This window comes from Ostrinia furnacalis, unplaced genomic scaffold (assembly GCF_004193835.3).
Source record: "Ostrinia furnacalis isolate ACB-3 unplaced genomic scaffold, ASM419383v2 OfSCF4295, whole genome shotgun sequence".
Classification (NCBI taxonomy): Eukaryota; Metazoa; Arthropoda; class Insecta; order Lepidoptera; family Crambidae; genus Ostrinia; species Ostrinia furnacalis.
In genome coordinates this window covers 412,553-431,384 of record NW_021134534.1, presented here as the reverse complement: position 1 = coordinate 431,384, position 18,832 = coordinate 412,553, and the positions used below count along the sequence as shown (strand labels likewise).

The 18,832-nt window shown below is 39.6% G+C and overlaps 2 protein-coding genes and 1 long non-coding RNA gene across 4 annotated transcripts in view; 2 read left to right on the top strand and 1 right to left on the bottom strand.

Moving 5' to 3' along the window:
• The first annotated feature begins 463 nt into the window (after positions 1 to 463).
• LOC114359303 (uncharacterized) lies at positions 464 to 4,245 on the top strand. The gene is made up of 5 exons (XM_028313630.1): positions 464 to 605; positions 1,676 to 1,826; positions 2,581 to 2,740; positions 3,577 to 3,754; positions 4,236 to 4,245. Exons 1-5 carry the CDS (start codon positions 589 to 591, stop codon positions 4,243 to 4,245), a joined length of 516 nt encoding a protein of 171 aa, XP_028169431.1. The 5' UTR covers positions 464 to 588.
• A 2,499-nt stretch (positions 4,246 to 6,744) lies between these two features.
• Positions 6,745 to 8,824, bottom strand: LOC114359300 (uncharacterized). The gene is made up of 2 exons (XR_003656422.1): positions 8,232 to 8,824; positions 6,745 to 7,945 (listed from the first exon to the last, which is right to left on the bottom strand). It is a non-coding gene; the product is annotated as an uncharacterized LOC114359300 (long non-coding RNA).
• Positions 8,825 to 9,376: 552 nt separating this feature from the next.
• LOC114359292 (segmentation protein cap'n'collar) overlaps positions 9,377 to 18,832 on the top strand; it is a 142,223-nt gene continuing 132,767 nt past the window's right edge. Inside the window, exon 1 of one of the 2 annotated variants that reach the window (XM_028313618.1) lies at positions 9,377 to 9,603. The gene's annotated coding sequence lies outside the window, so the exon portion shown is untranslated. Of the gene's footprint in view, positions 9,608 to 18,832 lie in introns of both variants that reach the window. The other variant, XM_028313616.1, reaches the window with a different exon arrangement.

The window sequence follows — 18,832 nt, the reverse complement described above, 5'->3', positions numbered from 1 at the left end:
GAAGATGACTTCACTCCGGAGACATTCGCTTTTTTTAATGTTAGCAAAAGTGAGTAGTTTATTTATAAAAAAATGATTTTTGCTGTGTGCTTAGGGTTGCCAGGTCCAAAAACACAAAAAGCCGGACTCTGTGCTACATTTGGCCGGACATTTTACCCTAAAAACCGGACAATATGTGACCCATTATTGATTGCACACTAATTCTAGTGTCATACTTAGCTCACGAGTGAGTACTATCATCATCGGTTGCCCTGTCCTGATGCGTGCGCTTGATATTATTCTGTAGCTTGACTTTCAGATGGCATAAAAAGCCTAACAAAAGCCGGACAGGCCGGACAAGACCGTAAAAAGCCAAACATGTCCGGCTAAAGCCGGGCACCTGGCAACCCTATGTGTGCTGTAAGACAGACGCAGACTACAAACTTTTAGGCCGATTTGATTTGATTTTCTTTTGCAGAGTACAAGAAGTTTGACCTCACGGAGTTGGAAGCCCTGAGCAGGCGGTGGGACCTCTGGTATTTCAGGAAGTACATCGAGAGGCAGGTGTACACACAGGAGCTCAACGAGAGGGCGTGCTACTTCATCTGCATGACTTACATCACCGCGTGAGTCATCATCATCATCATTTCAGCCACAGGACGTTCGCTGCTGAAAATGGCCCCCAATGACTTCCACATCGCCCGGTTGGTAGCGGCCTGCATACAGCGCCTTCCTACTACCTTTACGAGATCGTCTGTCCACTCACTATAGCGCACAAATCCACGTGTCGTCCCAACAAAGCCACGTGCCTCTGTGTAGTGACTTGGTTGAAAACGACTCATCATTGCAGCCACAGGACGTCCAATGCTGAACATAGGCCAGCCTAATGATTTCCACATCGCTCGGTTGGTAGCGGCCTGCATCCAGCAGCTTCCTGTTACTCGCTGACATAGCCCGACGGATTAGCAAGCTGAAGTGGCAATGGGCAGGTCACATATAGTACGCAGAACTGACGGCTGATGAGGCAGCAAGGTTCTGGAGTGGAGGCCACGTACTGGAAAACGCAGCGTGTGACGTCCAACCACAAGGTGGACCGGCGTCGTCATAAAGGTAGCAAGTTTTGTAGTCCATGTGATTTACCCAGCATTATCATCAGGTCATTCACATTTAATAACCCGGAAAGGGGTCGTAACCGTATCAACACGAGTTGGTCAGTATTCTTTGTATGAAACTCCATACTGCAACCACAACGCACACTTATCCACACGGTGTTGATCCCTTTCCGAGTTGATATGTCTGCTTATCGTTGATATGCGTCATGACCTTGTCACCACTAGGAGGAGTACGACCATCCTAATTTACTTTATTTTTGTGGGTGTTGTAAGAGACAGGAACAAATAAGAACATCAGGTCTCCCCAACCCGTCTGGCCAGCGTGGGGAGTGTAGGCCAAATAATTTATTTTCATCTGGTAAATTAGATAGGGTCATGCTCCTGCACTGGAGACTACCGCCCGTATTCACAAACAATGCTTGCTTAAGTGAAGCAGCAAATCTAACGCACAGCGTTGAAGAGAGCTTGTGATTGGTTCATGTGTCACTCTGTGCGGCCACGCGCGCTGTGAGACCTCATAGTAATGTGAATACGGGCGTAAAAGACTGACTTAGTTTTATTCATAAGGTCCTTTTCTTCCACAGAATGCCTCAAATCCGAAGGTACTTCGACCTACGCTACTTCTACGTGGAAACAGTGGAGTACGAGATGGGATATGCCATTTACGACATCGTGTACAGATACCAGATGATGCTTGAGATATACCAGATTATGTACAATAAGTACTATATGCAGGTCAGTGGTCTTATGACCCCGTTTACCCAAATTACCCAAAAGTAGAGGATAGACTGGGTACGGTTGTGACAGGGTACAGTTGTGACAGGGTACGGTTGTGACAGGGTACGGTTGTTACAGGGTATTGTTGTGACAGGGTACAGTTAGATTAACACGAATGTTACCGAACAATGCTCGGTAGGTGAGGTGTATTTAAGGGGTACAAATGGAAGGACATGCGGGCGACAAGACAAACAAATAGTTTTCAAATATGCGGGCATTGTGTGTTCTACCTATTGCAATTTTAAAAGGCCCTGAATTTTTCTTTTATTTTTATTAACAACAATCATATCTCTAACTTAACATGTTAATCTAATGCGATAGAGTAGATTAATTATAGTAATTATTATCTAACGTGTGCCGCTATCGCTATAACATAGATTGAACAATGTAACCTTGGTGAATTCAGTCAAAGAACAGCTGAATTTTCAACGGTTTTGAAATGAAATGAAATAGTTTATTCAGTACATAGGCCCTTTCCAGGGCACTTGTACACATCCCAAATATAGCTTGCCCTACGACCACTTCGGAACAACATAAGGGCTGGTGCTGAGAAGAAGTGGCGGAAGAAAATCAGTCACCTTTGTCAGCCTCTTTTTCAATCCAATACAGTAATTTATAACTCACATGATACGTGGTAAGTGCGAGCTAGGCAGGTAAAGTCCACGCACTCTTGTCATTTAAGTAATGTTTTACTTATAGTATTTTCTTCCAGCCATGGCGTTACAAGACACCAATATCGTACATGTTCTATATGTATCGGAACATGTTAGAGTACGGCATGACCATCATACATCTGTGTAACATGCTTCACGAGACCGAGAAGAAATTCCAAGGGAAGGCTCTTGGGCATTGGGACGACTATCCTGATTCAAGTGAGTATTCTTTCATCATCATCATTTCAGCCACAAGACGTCGACTCCTGAACATAGGCCTCCCCCAATGATTTCCACATCGCCTGCATCCAGCGACTTCCTTCTTCCTTTATGAGGTTGTCGGTCCACCTTAAGGGTATCCTGATTCAAGTAAATATATTCTGGCATCATCATCATTTCAGCCACAGGACGTCCACTGCTGAACATAGGCCTCCCCCAATGATTTCCACATCGCCCGGTTGGTAGCGGCTTACATCCAGCCCCTTCCGGCTTCCTTTATAAGGTCGTCGGTCCACCTTAAGGGTGCGCTGCGTTTTCCACTCCAGAACATTGCTGTCTCATCGGCCGTCAGTTCTGCGTTTTTGTTGGATAAGTAAGTAGCCCATGTTTTATCGAGGAAGGCAGTAGCCTATATTTAACATCACTCTACACTAGGCCAATACATAGAGACGGAGCAGTAAAAAAAATGTTGCAAAAACATGGGAAATATTATTCAATTTTACGCCTACGAAGTTGCGGGCACAGCAAGTCCCCCCAGGTTTTCCACAAAGAACGGCTCTGCGCCGCCCGCATCCAGGTTCCTCCCGCGACCTTTACCAGATCGTCGGTACACCTAGTAGGACGCCTGCCCACGCTACGTTTTCCAGCCCGTGGTTGCCACTCGAGAAATTTTCTGCTCCAACGGCCGTCGTCTCTCTACAAGCTATGTGCCCCGCCCACTGCCACTTGATTTTAGCAATTCTGCGAGCTACGAGATGTCGGTCACTTTGGTTCTCCTGCGAACTGCGAATCTCCTCATTTCTCAGGAATTTTATTTAATTATATTTTATTCTCAGACGAGCAGGAGAAGACCAAGGCCTCCAACTTCACAAGAGACAAAAATAAGGCAGTGAGCGACTACGAGAAACGCCGAGAACAAGAAAGAAAGAAGAGACTCAAAGAAAGGAAGAAGGAACGTAAGAAGATTGACATAGGATTCACTCGGACTACTCCACAAAGGCGGCCTAAGAAGAGGTTGGTTGTTCATCATCATCATCATTTCAGCCACAGGATTTTTTTTATGTGACAGGAGCCAAACGAGCAGACGGATCACCTGATGGTAAGTGATTACCGTCGCCCATAGACACCCGCAGACCCAGGGGCGTTACAGGTGCGTTGCCGGCCTTTAACAGGATGTCCACTGCTGAACATAGGCCTCCCCCAATGATTTCCACAATGGCCGGTTGGCCAAACTGGCTGGGTAGCGGCCTGCATCCAGCGCCTACCTGCTACCTTTATGTGGTCGTCTATCCACCTTGTAGATAGTATCTTTTCTATGGTCAAGTGGTAAAAGACCACCTGTTTCAGACCTAAGTAGAGGTCCCGGGGTTTATTCCCAGTAGGAAATTTCGGTAGGAATTCCGGGTAGGTGAACTCGACTGTTACAACTTACGACTCATATAAAATAATATTTTAAAAATTTAAAATTTAAAAATGTTTCATTATCCCCAAATAGCGCCATCTAGCGGGGAGTAGCGGTACCAAAAGCAGTTTTTCTTTTATTGTGAACTTTTTAATTTTTTTCACAAATGAATTATTTACTCGTTCATTTTTTCCTCGAATATTTCAAAGAATTTTTTATTTTGCAGTTTCTGGCCTCTTCACTACGGTTGGTCAATCGAGTATTGGTAAAAATAAAGAATTAAAAACATTTAATCTTTCTTTCAAGTCCTTCACTCGTTATCATAATTAGGTATCGCTATTTAATCACAATATAAAAATAGCATCATTATTTCATTGACTTTCTGATGAATAAGAATAAATTAAATGGGACGAATCCAGAACGAAAAATATATACTTTTTTGAATTCAGTGTTTCGTCCCAGTGGGACGAACGTGTTGTGGGACGAATCACTGAACTAGCCATTAAAAGGGCTTTGCATCACCTAACTTTAACCGTAACTATAACGATAACCGCTGTTTTTTCTATGGAGTTTGACAGACTTTTGACGTTTGTTAAAGTTAAATTGTTGTTAAGTTGTTATTGTTTGTTCTCTCTAGCTGTGCCTTAAATAAATAAATAAATAAAAATGGTGCAACCCACCCTAAAATGCAAGTTGATTTGGTTAATAGACCCGAAAATCGAACCTGCTGGATCCTACTGCATTCATAACCAACTATACTTTGTGCGCCACTACTACGCCATCTATAGTTGATCGATATGTCGCACGCAAATTGTATGATTCCGCATTTTACAAACGGCGTCGTCAATTTACAAACGCTCGCTGTTCTATGAAATGCCGAAGGCAAATTGGCAACTCGTTCAATTGATAAAATTTCGACTATGATTGTTGCAATAGGGTGACCATCATAAAACACACGTTAGACAAATCAGACATAATCTCAGAAATCAGGTAGGTAATTAGGTATCTATTCAAGTAAGACAAACCTAAAATACTTGCTACTCCTAAAGTAATTAAAATATTTTCGTAACAAAAACAACACTAGACTAATTTAAAATATTGACGTACTTAGAGGTAGGTACATAAAAATATGACATTAAATAAGTTTCGATAGTCAGTCGTTTAGATAAGTCTTATATTTTAATTATACCAAGAAGAAGTCTAGAAGACATAACACAATATTTTTTATACCAATATATTCCGCAGCAGTCCTCCGAGCACCAGATTCCATTGTCACCTTAGCGTGTTTTACGTGCCGGATAACCTCAAAAACTATTTTATTTTTCCATAGCTTTTTCACTGCTCCTATTTGTGAATCGTAAAATTTTCTTAACTCACTAAGTATAATAAATGTCTTTTTTTGTGAAAAGTCCTTTGAATACGTACAATTTGCACTGTTTTCTGTATCACAAAACCACTATCCGACGCCATTTTTCTTGTTTTGATTAGCAGCGCCTCGCGTGGTGAGAAAAAGAACTAAATACTTCAATTTGCCGCGGCATTTTGTAAACAGCGATTGAACTGGCTATCAAATGTTTTGGCATATTATAAAGTGCCAAGGCAATTTACATTTTGCCTTCGGCATTTCATAGAACAGCGAGCGTTTGTGAATTGACGACGCCGTTTGTAAAATGCGGAATCATACAATTTGCCTGCGACAGATAGATAACATTATACCCCCGAATTCACAAACATTACTATGAGGTCTCACAGTGCGCGTGGACGCACAGGGTGACGACAGACAGACAGAGCTCTATCTAACGCTGTGCGTTCGATTTGCTGCTTCTCTTAAGAGAAGCAAGCATCGTTTATGCATACATATACTTATGGGGTATAGGTAATTTTTAGTGTCATCGTCAAAAAAAAAATTTTTTATGTAATTTATTTTAGTTTTTTGGTAAACTTTAAATACGTTCTTCCAGTGCCTATGTATAGTAGCACATCGAGCTTCACTTTGTGGACCTTTTGTAATTTTATTAAAGTCTATTTTGCAACCAAAAGTAGCTATAGTTCTGTATTTACTGTTTTGTACAAGCGGATGTTTCTCATTATATTCCTATTATCTATGCCAGAAGTATACTTGACTTCAAATTAACAACCAAGTTGATTCCGCCAAGGTCAACAAGCAGTCAAATACGACGTGATACGTATTTACGTAGCCTATGTACCTACAATGTCCATATTTAGGGATTTTTTAGCTAAAATTTACCTTAAAAAATGAAACTTCTCATGAAACAATTTTGGTAGGTACTACCATTAGGACTATATTTCACCGGGACACCAGTTGGCGGCGCAACCAGTCGCCGGCTACCAACAAAATGTATACAGCTCTATAGAGAGTTACTCACCTGCAGGGCTAAGATGCGCGCCGTGATAAACTGCTATCGCGGCGTTATATCGATTTTGACGTCACTATATCGTTTTATCTACCGGCGCTAACATGGCACCCCGAAAATTATCATGTCATCTGTCAAAATGTGATAGTGATAGATTTGTTTTTTTTTTTGTGATAAACCTGGCAAGCCCTAACATGAAGCGCTAACTATATCATATTTTGACATCACGATAGGATAGGATGTGGTGTTTTTATCGTCCTCGATCCTTGCCCACGATAGCAAGACGATAGGAGATTAACTTTTTTGCAAGCTACTTTAACTCTATTTATTTATCATTTATAATGGTAAATGACATTTTACGACTAATTTGAGGCTAGTAAAATTCAAAGAAAGGAATCTAGCACCTTTGTGATACTTTTACTTCTAGGTGGAGATTGAGTTCTAGTTCAAGAGTTTATCAGTGTGAGGCGAATCTTGCGACAGTTTATAATCGCTAGCTGCAAAATCTTAGTGCTCCCACAGTCCCACCCACATATTAATTATTACATTACCTACCTTGTAAAATAACCATTACTTACCTACTTAGGTAGGCAGTCAACAGTACATCAGACAATACATATTAAGTTGCAAATGTCGTGAGATACCCCACAGTGTTTAGCTTGATTTAAGTACCTACTGTCATCTGTACATAATCTTGTAAAATTATTGAAAATGGGGCGGAATGTGGTGACCGAGCTTCTTGTGTCTACATCAAACAGTGGCAAGGTCATTGTCAGAAATTAGCATTGGGTGGGATGTGTAATCAAACTTGCTATAATAACAATGAGAATAAATGAATTTTACTAATTTTATAACTTGATGGTGATACCATACATACATTCCACATTACTATCAATCTAATTCCTCCATGTGGTCTTTTTTAAGGGCTTTAATGTGACAGGATGATAATCTTGTACAATTTATTCCATTATAATAAATTCATCATCATCTCAGCCATAGGACGTCCACTGCTGAACTTAGGCCTCCCCCAATGCTTTCCATGTTGCCCGATGGGGCAGCAAGGTTCTGGGGTGGAGGCCGGGTACCGGAATACGCAGCGTGGGACGTCCACCCACAAGGTGGACCGACGACATCATAATGGTAGCAGAAAGGCGCTGGACGCAGGCAATAAATTCATTATTGCAGTGTAATTTCAAAATAATTCAACCATTATTTACAAAATCTTTATTTGGAAAACTTTTGTTTTACAATAGCTATTTATAATTTCAAATACAAACAGAATTCCATGAATTGGTTAGCCTAGCCAGTACCCTTGAAGTTTTTCTTGCTGATTGTTATTGTAAATTTTCATGATAGTGAGCAAGACTTGATTATGTCTGCTTTAGAATGAAATAATCACTCATAATCCCACACTTCTTCATCCACTGTCTGAAAAAAGAAAGAATATTATTTAAACACAATTATAAATATTACAATTACATAAACAGTTCATAAATAGAAACATTTACTTAATCCTATTTGTATTTTAAGTTTACATACAAAATATTGATCACAGTATTATTACACGGTGAAAGAACTATGTGAAATAAATATAGGAAAGAAGGTGAAAGCTTATTTGTAGGAATAAAGATATTTTTCCTTTTCTCCGGTGCTGTTACTTATGAAAATCAAGATCTGCGGAGTATAGCTAATATTTTAGACTTTAGGTACTTACTTTGCTACTTATGAGTGTAACTTTATTTCTCAAATCTCAATAAACTTTCTGACTGCTTCATGTAAGTTGAATAATTACTGTAAACCTCGCATTATGGGGTAGGTAGTGGAGTTCGGTTATTCTGTTAATTTTGAAGACTTCATTCTTTAATACTATCGGTATGATTAGGAATTCTTCATTGTTTTTCTTTAACTTGGTTATCTCTTCGTTTGATATTTTCCGTACTTTAGAAATATTAAAAATAAGACTGGAAACATAAAAATACAATTTTAAAAACACAAACAAATACAATCAAGCAGTCATGTAATGTCAACAAAATTGACATAACTTTTTTTTAATGACGTTCTCACTGCTTTAAGATATGTGTTTTTAGCCGAATTAGTAGCAGAAATGAACGAGATTGAACGAATGAGCTAAAATATTTCAAGGTTGGCCAACATAATAACGCAATTTTTTCTTAATATGGCAACAATTCGGTTATCACGCGATAGCGGTCGATAGACTTTTCTATCGATGGTTCCATGTTAGGGAAAATGATAAAATTATCTACGTGATCGAAAATTGTCTTATCATATCATGTCATTGTCGATGCGCGCATCTTAGGCCTACTGGTGTCCGTTTGGTTGCGCAAAGCTGCATACATTTTGTTGGTAGCGGCGACTGGTTGCGCCGCCATGGTTTCCCGGTGAAATATAGCCCTTAAAATGGCTCAAACATAATTTACAATTATCTTAATTAATAAAAGAGAATGCCCAAGCGCATTAAGTTCGCCTTATGCACCAATTAAATGGCTATAAACATTAAATAATAAATTAATTAAGAAGTGGTAGGGTAAGCAAGCCATATTTGGGACGTGTACAAGTGCCCTGAAAATGGCTTAAGTCTTGAATAATTTTTTTGAATTTGAAAAAAAAATCCACAAAAAAAGTTTCGCTAGCTCAGGCGTGAATTGAGTAAATTCAAATTAAGATCGTATTGAGTTACACAAAATTATTATTAAATCTTACAATAATGCCACCAAATTATGAAGAGAAGCTACCGAGTTGCCGCCTTAACGTTAGCATTTATCATTAACATGTGAATATCACATGATGGCGTCACACTGTATTTACAACTCGCTAGTCGTTTAATGTATACGACACAATCAGTCGTGCTTCGATTGCCTACGCCTCCATTCGTTCTGTCCAAAGTATAATCCGACCAAAAACAGTACGCGCGAAACTCTATCCACTACATACGAAATTGCCGCCTCCCGAATTCGGCGACGCAGTGTTGTTTACTTTTTTTGGTGAATACAAGTTTTCGCACTTTCTAATCTGTGTTTTGGACATTTTTTGATTCAGTGAAGTGTTTTCGGATTGCCCTTTTTAATAAAGGTAAGTTTGTTTATCTATTGCTATGGAATTTTCCACGCATGATAGTAGAGTAGGTGTTTACAAGAATTAAAAGTTGAAAACAATTTAGTGCAAATCATGTATTTTAAATATCATTGCGATAAATTACGCATAAATTTTTTATCTGTCGGCTTTGGAAACGAGATTTTAGGCGTGTAAAGCGCCATCTATAACAATTTTGACAGCTGTTCAATAGATAAGAGTGATGTAATCGATTCGTTTAACATTTCGCGCCATCATCGAGGCCATTTTTTAAGCCATTCTATGACGACTTTTTCAATGTGACAATCTTTGCACATCCATCGCTGACTCGAAATTATAGTTGTGATATGGTGACGTATGTTGAGGCAGCAATGGATATACAATGTGTGTCAAAATGAAAGGGATTGTAATTTGCTATAATTGCATAATGCGGATTTCTATTGACGTATTTTAGGACAAGATAATTTAAATTCGAAAACTAGGCAACAAATCTACGAAATCGTCGCTAAGTCATAAAATCTTATCGCTCTTAAATCCTATAGGTAGATCCGATACCAAAAATCATCAAAATTGATTCAGCACTTGATTGGTGATAAATTACCTAACTAAACAAGTGATAGAGTTAGTTTCACTTTTATTCGTTACTTTTTTGACAGTCAAATTGATTTACGATAGAGATAGATTCTGACTTTGGAATAGGACATAAGGCTACGTCAAAACCTTAAAAGGGTGAAATAATGAATTAAAGTTTGTGTGCAAAGCAGTCTTTGTAGGTACTTATTAAAAACAGATTTAAAGCTGCAAAAAACCTACTACTTACCTCAGTTGGCAAACTTGGACTTTCACTTGCCGGCTCAGACCACTGAGCTTAAAGTTCATAATACGATTGCTAAGAAAACTTTTATTTCAGAACTAGCGGCCGCCGCGCGCGACTTCGTACGCGTGGATCCCGTTTTACCTCCTTAGGGGTGGAGTTACGTAAAATCCTTTCTTAGCGGATGCCTACGTCATAACATCTACCTACATGCCAAATTTCAGCCCGATCCGTCCAGTGGTTTGGGCTGTGCGTTGATAGATCACTATGTCAGTCAGTCAGTCACCTTTAAAACGGGATCCACGCTTACGAAGTCGCGGGCGGCCGCTAGTTAACTAATATAACCGAGTTTGATCTATGATCTACCTTAGTATCTGTACGATCTCTAGGTACATCACAGATTACCAGCTGAACATGTTTGTTAAATTATCTCTACAACCTGACATTAAGTAGAGGGGAAAAAACGTGTAATCTTTACTTAGCCATTTTTTCACCGTAAACGACAGTCAGTCAAACTGTCAAACCATCAAACCACTACCCTGTTTTGACGCTCTACACACTCCACGGGCCCACATGGCAAACGGTTACCCTAAAAGCCGGGAAAAGTTAGCTTAAAAGGCCCAGCAGCCACATAAAACGACAGTCACGATAGTCCAACGGTGAATGGGTCGGACGGACTGGCCGACTCGAGATCCGTGGAACGCGGGTTCGAATCCCACCGCCGCGCCGCTCGACTATTGTGGTGAGCCCACTCGTAACACCAGCTTATTTAGCTTACCACGAGAGGCTAACGGGAGTTAGTAATTTGTGCAAAAACAAATTAGAGTACTAATAACCTTTTAAAAAAAACTGAACAGGCCGAATGAGACAATATTTCGCCGGATACGTCCGTAAAAAACCAAACATGTCCGGCTAAAAACCCCTACAAGTACCCTATTCGCCACATTTTCTTTCTATTCTTTTTTTTGAAGTTTTTCCGACCCGGATCTTAGCGGTTCGATTCAACTGGGAACAGTTGAGTTACTAGTTACTACACCTACAGTCTACAATACAAAGTAAAAAACTCAAAGGTTGCTCACAGCAACATATTAAGCGACAAGAAACCTGTTTCTTACGTAGACTTTGAACAGGAAAGAAGCCGCGGTTATAGTCGTCCGACTATTTCTAAGAATGTACAGTTAATTATGTGGTATTGTGGATAAAGTCTATTATAAGTTGTTTGGTATTTAATTACTTTTCCTTACACTATTAATATACATAGTTGTTGTATGTGCAATAATTGATAGGTATTTAATTAAGTCCAAAAAGGTACAAGAGAAGGCAAACTTACTTGGTTTGTGGCTCTATGGTAGTTAAGTTTAGTTTATAAACCCAACAACAGATATCACTATCTGGCTTTAAATCACGGTATCGTATCGTCGTTAAAGTGACAACACCTCTTAACTAACATTTTTCAAGAAATCGATTTTTTAATGCAATAGGCTCTTCAATTCTTCTTCGCTTCTCAATCGATTTTTTAATTTTAAGCCTATTGCATTAAAAACTTTTTGCGCGAAATTTTTTTCTTCTTACTAATATTTCCTTTTTAGATAGCAATAAAACTGTGGAAATAGCTGCTTTATGCTTATGTAATATTTACGTATTTTTTTCTACCTCTTGGCTTGATAAAGTATTCTTCTTCTTCTTCTTATCCTGTCGACAACAAACCTAAGAGGTAACCTGTCAGCCCAAAACTCCGCTACAAGAATGGCGTTGTCAGTAGCATTCATTAAATTTTCTAGCAGTTGCTCGGGCACTTAGGGCACGACATCATGCGCTTCATCGACTGGGAAACAAAACCGCACCTGCCACTCCACGTTTAAGCCATCCAAGAATCCCCACCTGACCAGATTGTCTTTACTACGGCGTCCGAAGTCTATTTAAAGACTTCCAGGTAAGCCAGGGAGCTCATGTCCAGGTTTTATTAATATTTGAAATGGGATAAATTCTTACTAATTACCTACTAATACATATTTTAATGAATTTTTACAAAGCTTTTTCAACAATAAACTCTATTGACGTATTGTTGATACAGTCTAGGTCACAGGTCGGCGCGAGCGCAGTTGATAGTAAAAACACACGTGCTAATTAGATTCATTATGAACCTTAAGACGGTGCAATAAGAGACACTTTACTAGCAAGTGTGAGGTGTGTTTACAGAGGATTAAAGAAGCGTGTGCAATGTATAATAACAAATAGTGTACATCTATACAGGGTGTCTCAAACCTTCACACCTGACCAATTTAATGTTATAGCTGACCACCCAACACTGAACTATCCCAGCTACGACATTGTCAGGAAAACGCTACTATCACTAACTGGGTTATTAGTTCCGATTTTTGCCACCTGTCTTGTCAGGGCAGGCTCTCCCACTGGGTGGACCGACGATCTGGTGAAGGTCGCGGGAAGTGCCTGGATGAGGTCGGCGTAGGACCAGTCGTGGAAATCCTTAGAAGTAGTTTCCTCATCCGCCAGACAGTTTTGACCGTTCCAACTCCTTGCACAGATAGTTTTTTTAGGGTTGCTGCAAAAGCCACGATGACCCAAACTTCATAATTCACCAACATTATATCCTATATTGGGAGCATACGCTGACTAACTTTAAGCTTTAAAAAATAAATAAAATGACATACAATGATATATCATTGATGACATAGGTCTGGCGTTAGCTCTTAGTCTAATGATTATGTATGATATTTACAAAAAAAAATTGTTTCAAGTTTGATTATAACCGTTGTCTAGTACCCATAGTACAAGCTTTGCTTAGTTTGGGACTAGAAGCGTAGTGTAAAATGTGCCAAGGATATTTTGTTATTTATTTATTAATTTATTATTAATATCTTGGGTACTATTACTTATTCTGTGATCTTGTGTAGAATTTTGAGATACATTTTACATAGGTATAACAGGTTTCTACAGTCTTGTCGACATATTTGTTTGAAGTTCAAGTCTTTAATATTAAATAATGGCTGTATTGATTGTGGTGTCCACGTATTTGACGGTCAAGGTCGAACCAATTGGAAGCGATGGCGACTATAAAGAACTACAAATCAACTTGGAGTGAATCTACACACACAGAATCAAACTGATTGTTTGAAAATACTTTTAAGTTCATGACTTCATAAGCAATAGCGAACTCTAAAGAATATCTACCAACTGAAAAAACAGACTGCACAATGTTGACACATATTTTTAGCAAATTTAAGAGTATATCCCTGTATGTACCCAGTTACCCATTATTAGATTAATTTATCCGTCTGAAAAATACTTAACTTCAAGTGCAATAGTGATGGGTATCACTGAAAACCAGCTGAAAAGGACAGCCTCAGGACGTCCACTGCTGAACATAGGCCTCCCCAATGACTTCCACATCGCACGGTTGTACGAGTATTAGCTGTTATTAACCGACTTCAAAAAAGGAGGAAGTTCTTAATTTGAGTGTTTTTTTTTTGTAATAAAACTTTTCAGTCTTCAGTCACTTTTGGCATAGCTTTTGGTGATTTTGTTGAGTGGTGACTTTAGAAACTGACAATTTTTGTATTCCTTTTAACATCATCATCATCAGGTCATTTAGTCTCCACTGCAGGAGCGCGACTCTCTAATTTACCAGAGGTAGACGGAGGATTTGTCCTACACTCCCCACGCTGGCCAGACGGGTTGGGGAGACCTGATGTTCGCATATTTGTCCCTTAGTCGCCTCTTACAACATCCACGGGATGAGTGGTCTTAATTTTGGAACCACGCGGCCAATTCCTATGTTATCATCGTCATCATCATCTCAGCCATAGGACGTCCACTGCTGAACATAGGCCTCCCCCAATGCTTTCCATGCTGCCCGGTTGGTAGCGGCCTGCGTCCAGCGCCTTCCTGCTACCTTTATGATGTCGCCGGTCCACCTTGTGGGTGGACGTCCAATTCCTTTCATGTGTCATCTAGTAACCTTCATTTTCCCTTATCAGGCAATCGTTTATTTATGTATCGTTGATAGAGATTTCCCAAAAAGTGAGTTAAAGCATGACCTGCAAAACATAGGAGGTGTGTCGTTACGTGCATAGTGTGATGCAAGAATACGTCACAATTTGTTTACAGTAATAAGTGATGTAACTAGATAGTATTTATCTGTAGTACGAGTACTAACCTATTTTTTATCGGTTCAAACTGTGATTCAGACGGGCATTAAACCTGTAATTCACAAACGATGCTTGCTTAAGTGAAGCAGCAAATCGAATGCACAGCGTTGAATAGAGCTCTCGTGTGTCACCCTGTGCGTTCACGCGCACTGTGAGACCTCATAGTAATGTTTGTGAATACGGGCGTTAGTGTATGCTACATAAAGTCTTTCTATATCTAAGTCGTGTTAGTTACTTCGCTTATAACTCAAGAACGGCTGAACCGATTTAGCTGAAAATTGTCAGGGAGGTAGTTTATAGCCAGGAGAAGGACATAGGATACTTTTTATCCCGTTCGAAATAAAAAAAAAGTCTGCTTATTTATTGCCATTAGGGCGGAACAAAGTTCGCCGGGTCAGCTAGTTATTCATAATAGAGACGAATCCCACCAATCTTTCCCATCGCTGCCTCTCATAGAGGCAGGATTGGCCACCAATGTAACCTACCATTACGGGCCTATTCCCACCTCTCGTTCCCACCCCTGCAACTCCTGTGTAGCCAGGATCTACAGCTTGACCGCCAATAACCCAACCAGTGAAGGTCAAGTTTGTCCCGGGGTAAAGTTAAACTGTCATTGGACCCGCAATAAAATTATCAGAAGAACATTAGGAGGAGTGACTTCTAGGAGTACACAACCAGTGAAGGTTGAGTTGCTCCTGAGATACAAGCTTTCTTGCTTAATGCAGAGACCGCCAGAATCAGACTTGGCCATCGCATGAAAACACGTGTAAATTAAATTATTTAGTGCGATGGCCAAATCAATAATTTATGTAAAACGTTAAAGATTTCCTGGCCTGGACTTGGTATTACATGGATCTCACAACTTTTTACCGTAGAACAACTGAGTTGCGAGACTTGGTTTTTTTGACAAGTACCTATTGTTTTTGATGGGTAAAATTGTACATGTGACATCTTTTGGAAATGAGTCTTCCAGTGACTTGGCCAATTTTAGCTTGGTCCACAGGTCAAGTCACTGGATTGAATTTTTAAATATGTTTTCTCTCAGTAACTGGGCCCACCTACAATGTTTTTATAAATAAATCAAACACCAAATCAACAAAAATCTACTCTAGAATCCTAAGTGGGCCCAGTTGCCGGAAGAAAAAAATTAATAAATTGAATTCAGTGACTTGGCCCGTGGACCAAGCTAAAAGCAGGCCAAGTAACTGGAAGACTCTTAGAAATAAAAACTTTTTTACTTTAAAAAACAAATCAAAAAAGACAAAATACTGTTTTGGAACTGTATTCTGTAACAATGGCGCAATTCATTATTTTCAGCCTTTATTTTCCTTGTTGTGTCTTTTCTTATCAGTTACTTCGCTAATCTAAGTTATACAAAGATAAGATAACTAATACTCAATTAGTTTTCTTCTTTGGAGATAAACATTGTTTTAGCACTTCTATCTAACTATAGGGCTCTATAAAGCTATGATTGTTTGGCATTAGTTCGTTTCAGCCAAATGAAGTTCACTGAGGGAAGAACCTGGCAGCGCAGGACCGTTCATTGTGCAAAACCTTGGGGGAGGCCTTTGTCCAGCAGTGGATGTCATTTGGCTGAAACGACGAAGTCCACTGCTGAACATAGGCCTCCCCCAAAGATTCCACAACGACCGGTCTTACGCTGCCCGCATTCAGGTACCTACTTCCCGCGACCTTCACCAGATCGTCTGTCCACCTTTGGTTAGATAGGCAGTACATTCAAAAAAACCTGAAAAAGCTATACTTAAAGCTATTTTAAAGACTGTAAACCCTTGAAAAAGAGGCTGACAATAGTGACTGAGTTTCTTGCGCTGCTTCTTCTCAGCACTGGCCCATTTATTGTCCCGAAGCAATGGAAGGCTTAACTGGGACGTGTAAATGTGCTTTTTAAAATACAGTTCTTTGAGCTTCAGTTCTTGGAACGACAATAGCTCAACAGTGTCGGTGATGGACTGACCGAATCAAGATCCGAGGAACGCGGGTTAAACCCCGCTGCTGGACTATTGTGGTGAACCCACTCGTAACACAAGCATATTCATCTTACAACGAGGGCTAAGATAAATGCTTGATAAAATATAAAGATAACTAGTGAGTTTGCATAGCACGCTGTGAAACTTTGAGCTTCTGTATAAGGCCTATAGAGAGAGGCCACGTTTCCGAACCATAAGTCATCACTGGTAACACACATTGGTTGTACACTGTGGTTCTGGAGTGGTGGCCGCGTATATGTCCACCCAAAAGGTGGACCGACGATATCATACAGGTAGCAGGAAAGCAGAACGCAGGTCGCTGCCAACCGGGTAAAATGGAAAGCATTGGGGGATGCCTATGTTCAGCAGTGGACGTCCTATGGCTGAGATGATGATGATGAGTAAGTTTTTGATTAAATAACGATAAGAGGAAGACAAAGACGAAATCTAATTTTGTTAAACAAATAAAAAACCTTGTATTATCAGCGCAAAAATTTTATTTCCTCCATAACCTTACTGATAAACTTATCTGCTCTTATCATGTGGCACTTAATTCTTTCTGATTTCTCGTTATCTTTGCTCAATGTGCGTTTGACAGCATTGACAATTTTAATCATTTATATTTGTTTAAGATTATTTTATTTTAATAAAAATCTGGAGTGGAGCGTCAAGGCACTAAAATTAATTTTATACGGAAATCAATACTAAATAATAAAGCTGAAGAGTTTTTTTGTTTGCTTGAACGCGTTATTTATCTCTGGAACTAACTATTGAAAAAATATTTTTGTGTTGTATAAGTAGTCCATAATTATAACATCACCCTAGCTCATAGGGGCGACACAGAAAAGAAAAATGTTGCAAAATAAATTAGGGAAATATAAATTCAACTATTTTCATGCGTAGGTACGAACGAAGTTCCGAGAACAGCTAGACTTTATAGCAGCCTTTGGGATTCGTCTTCGAACATACGCCTCTTCTTCAACTGTCCATAGACTTCTTCGGCTTTTGTATACCTACATGACATGCTGGATAGACCGACGATCTGGTGAAGGTCGCGGGAGGTGCCTGGATGCGAGCGGCGCAGGACCGGTCTTTGTGGAAATCCTTGGGGGAGGCCTTTACCAGTGGACGTCTTTCGGCTCAAATGAACGAATATGACTTGCATAAGTCTCTAAATTTTGATGATCTAAAGTTGTGCAATCTCTATCTGCCTGATAATGATGAAAAAGATGTGATCTTGTCTTTATTTTTAGATTTTGTAGCATATCAAGCTTGATAGACTCATTAACTGAGATTGTTGTGGAATTTAAGAACTACTGCCAGAGGAGTACGAGTTTCACATTACAAAAAATAGAAAAATAAAAGAAATAGGACATCGAAACGGCTTAATAGGCGGGTTAATCGCTAGGAAAAATATCTTCCAGACAAAACAGGATTATTTCTCAGTGATAATATTTAATTCGTTGCATCAGTAACCTACTTATTGGTTGGTTGCGCAAAACACATTTTAAATTCGGCTTTATTCTTGATAAATTTGCAGACCCAAGTGTAATTACTTGCTACCACAACTTACAACTCTAATAAACTCCGCAGCTACGCTACGTTTTGTAGAGCAAGCTTAAAACAACGAGCGAATAAAAACTTGAGGTTCTCAATTTGGTTGGTTTTTTTACGGATTATGGTAGTCTAAATTACGTTTTGTAAAGCATAAATCCTTAAATCTTCAAGTAAAAAACGCCTTGCACGTGCTCAGACAGAATAAATAACTGGAGAGGCCTTAGTCCAAAGAATATTAAATGCCATACTTGTATGAGGCAACTATTTGCCAAAAAATACGTCCATTAGCGCGTCTAGCCACATCGAGGCCGAGAGGCCTTTTGATTATTACATAATAGTATATGTTACATGATAGTGTTTAAAGTTGTTTATTTGTACTTTAAGCTCGATTCACACATATCAGTGAAGTCACAGTTCAGGCTCAGTACCGGCACAGTGCGAAATATTCTTTCATACAGTTTCTATGAACGCATCCCCACTTGACAGTGTCAGTGACGACCACAGGTGACGACACAGTGCTCTCAGTGTCAGTGCCGACACCGGCATCACGGATGCATTCGTTGACGACGATATTTTTTGTCGGATCACGGACGCCGCCGCGGCAACAAAAACAAAATAACTTTCTTCATAGTTTCTGAACAAGAATATTGAAACAGCTCTCGGACATTTTAAAATATTCAAAATATTTCACTGACGC

Excerpts from the sequence above, each read along its gene's own strand:
- LOC114359303 (XM_028313630.1), top strand. Across the intron at positions 1,827-2,580 it reads ACAATAAGTACTATATGCAG|CCATGGCGTTACAAGACACC; the intron begins GTCAGTGGTCTT and ends ATTTTCTTCCAG. Across the intron at positions 2,741-3,576 it reads GGACGACTATCCTGATTCAA|ACGAGCAGGAGAAGACCAAG; the intron begins GTGAGTATTCTT and ends TTTTATTCTCAG.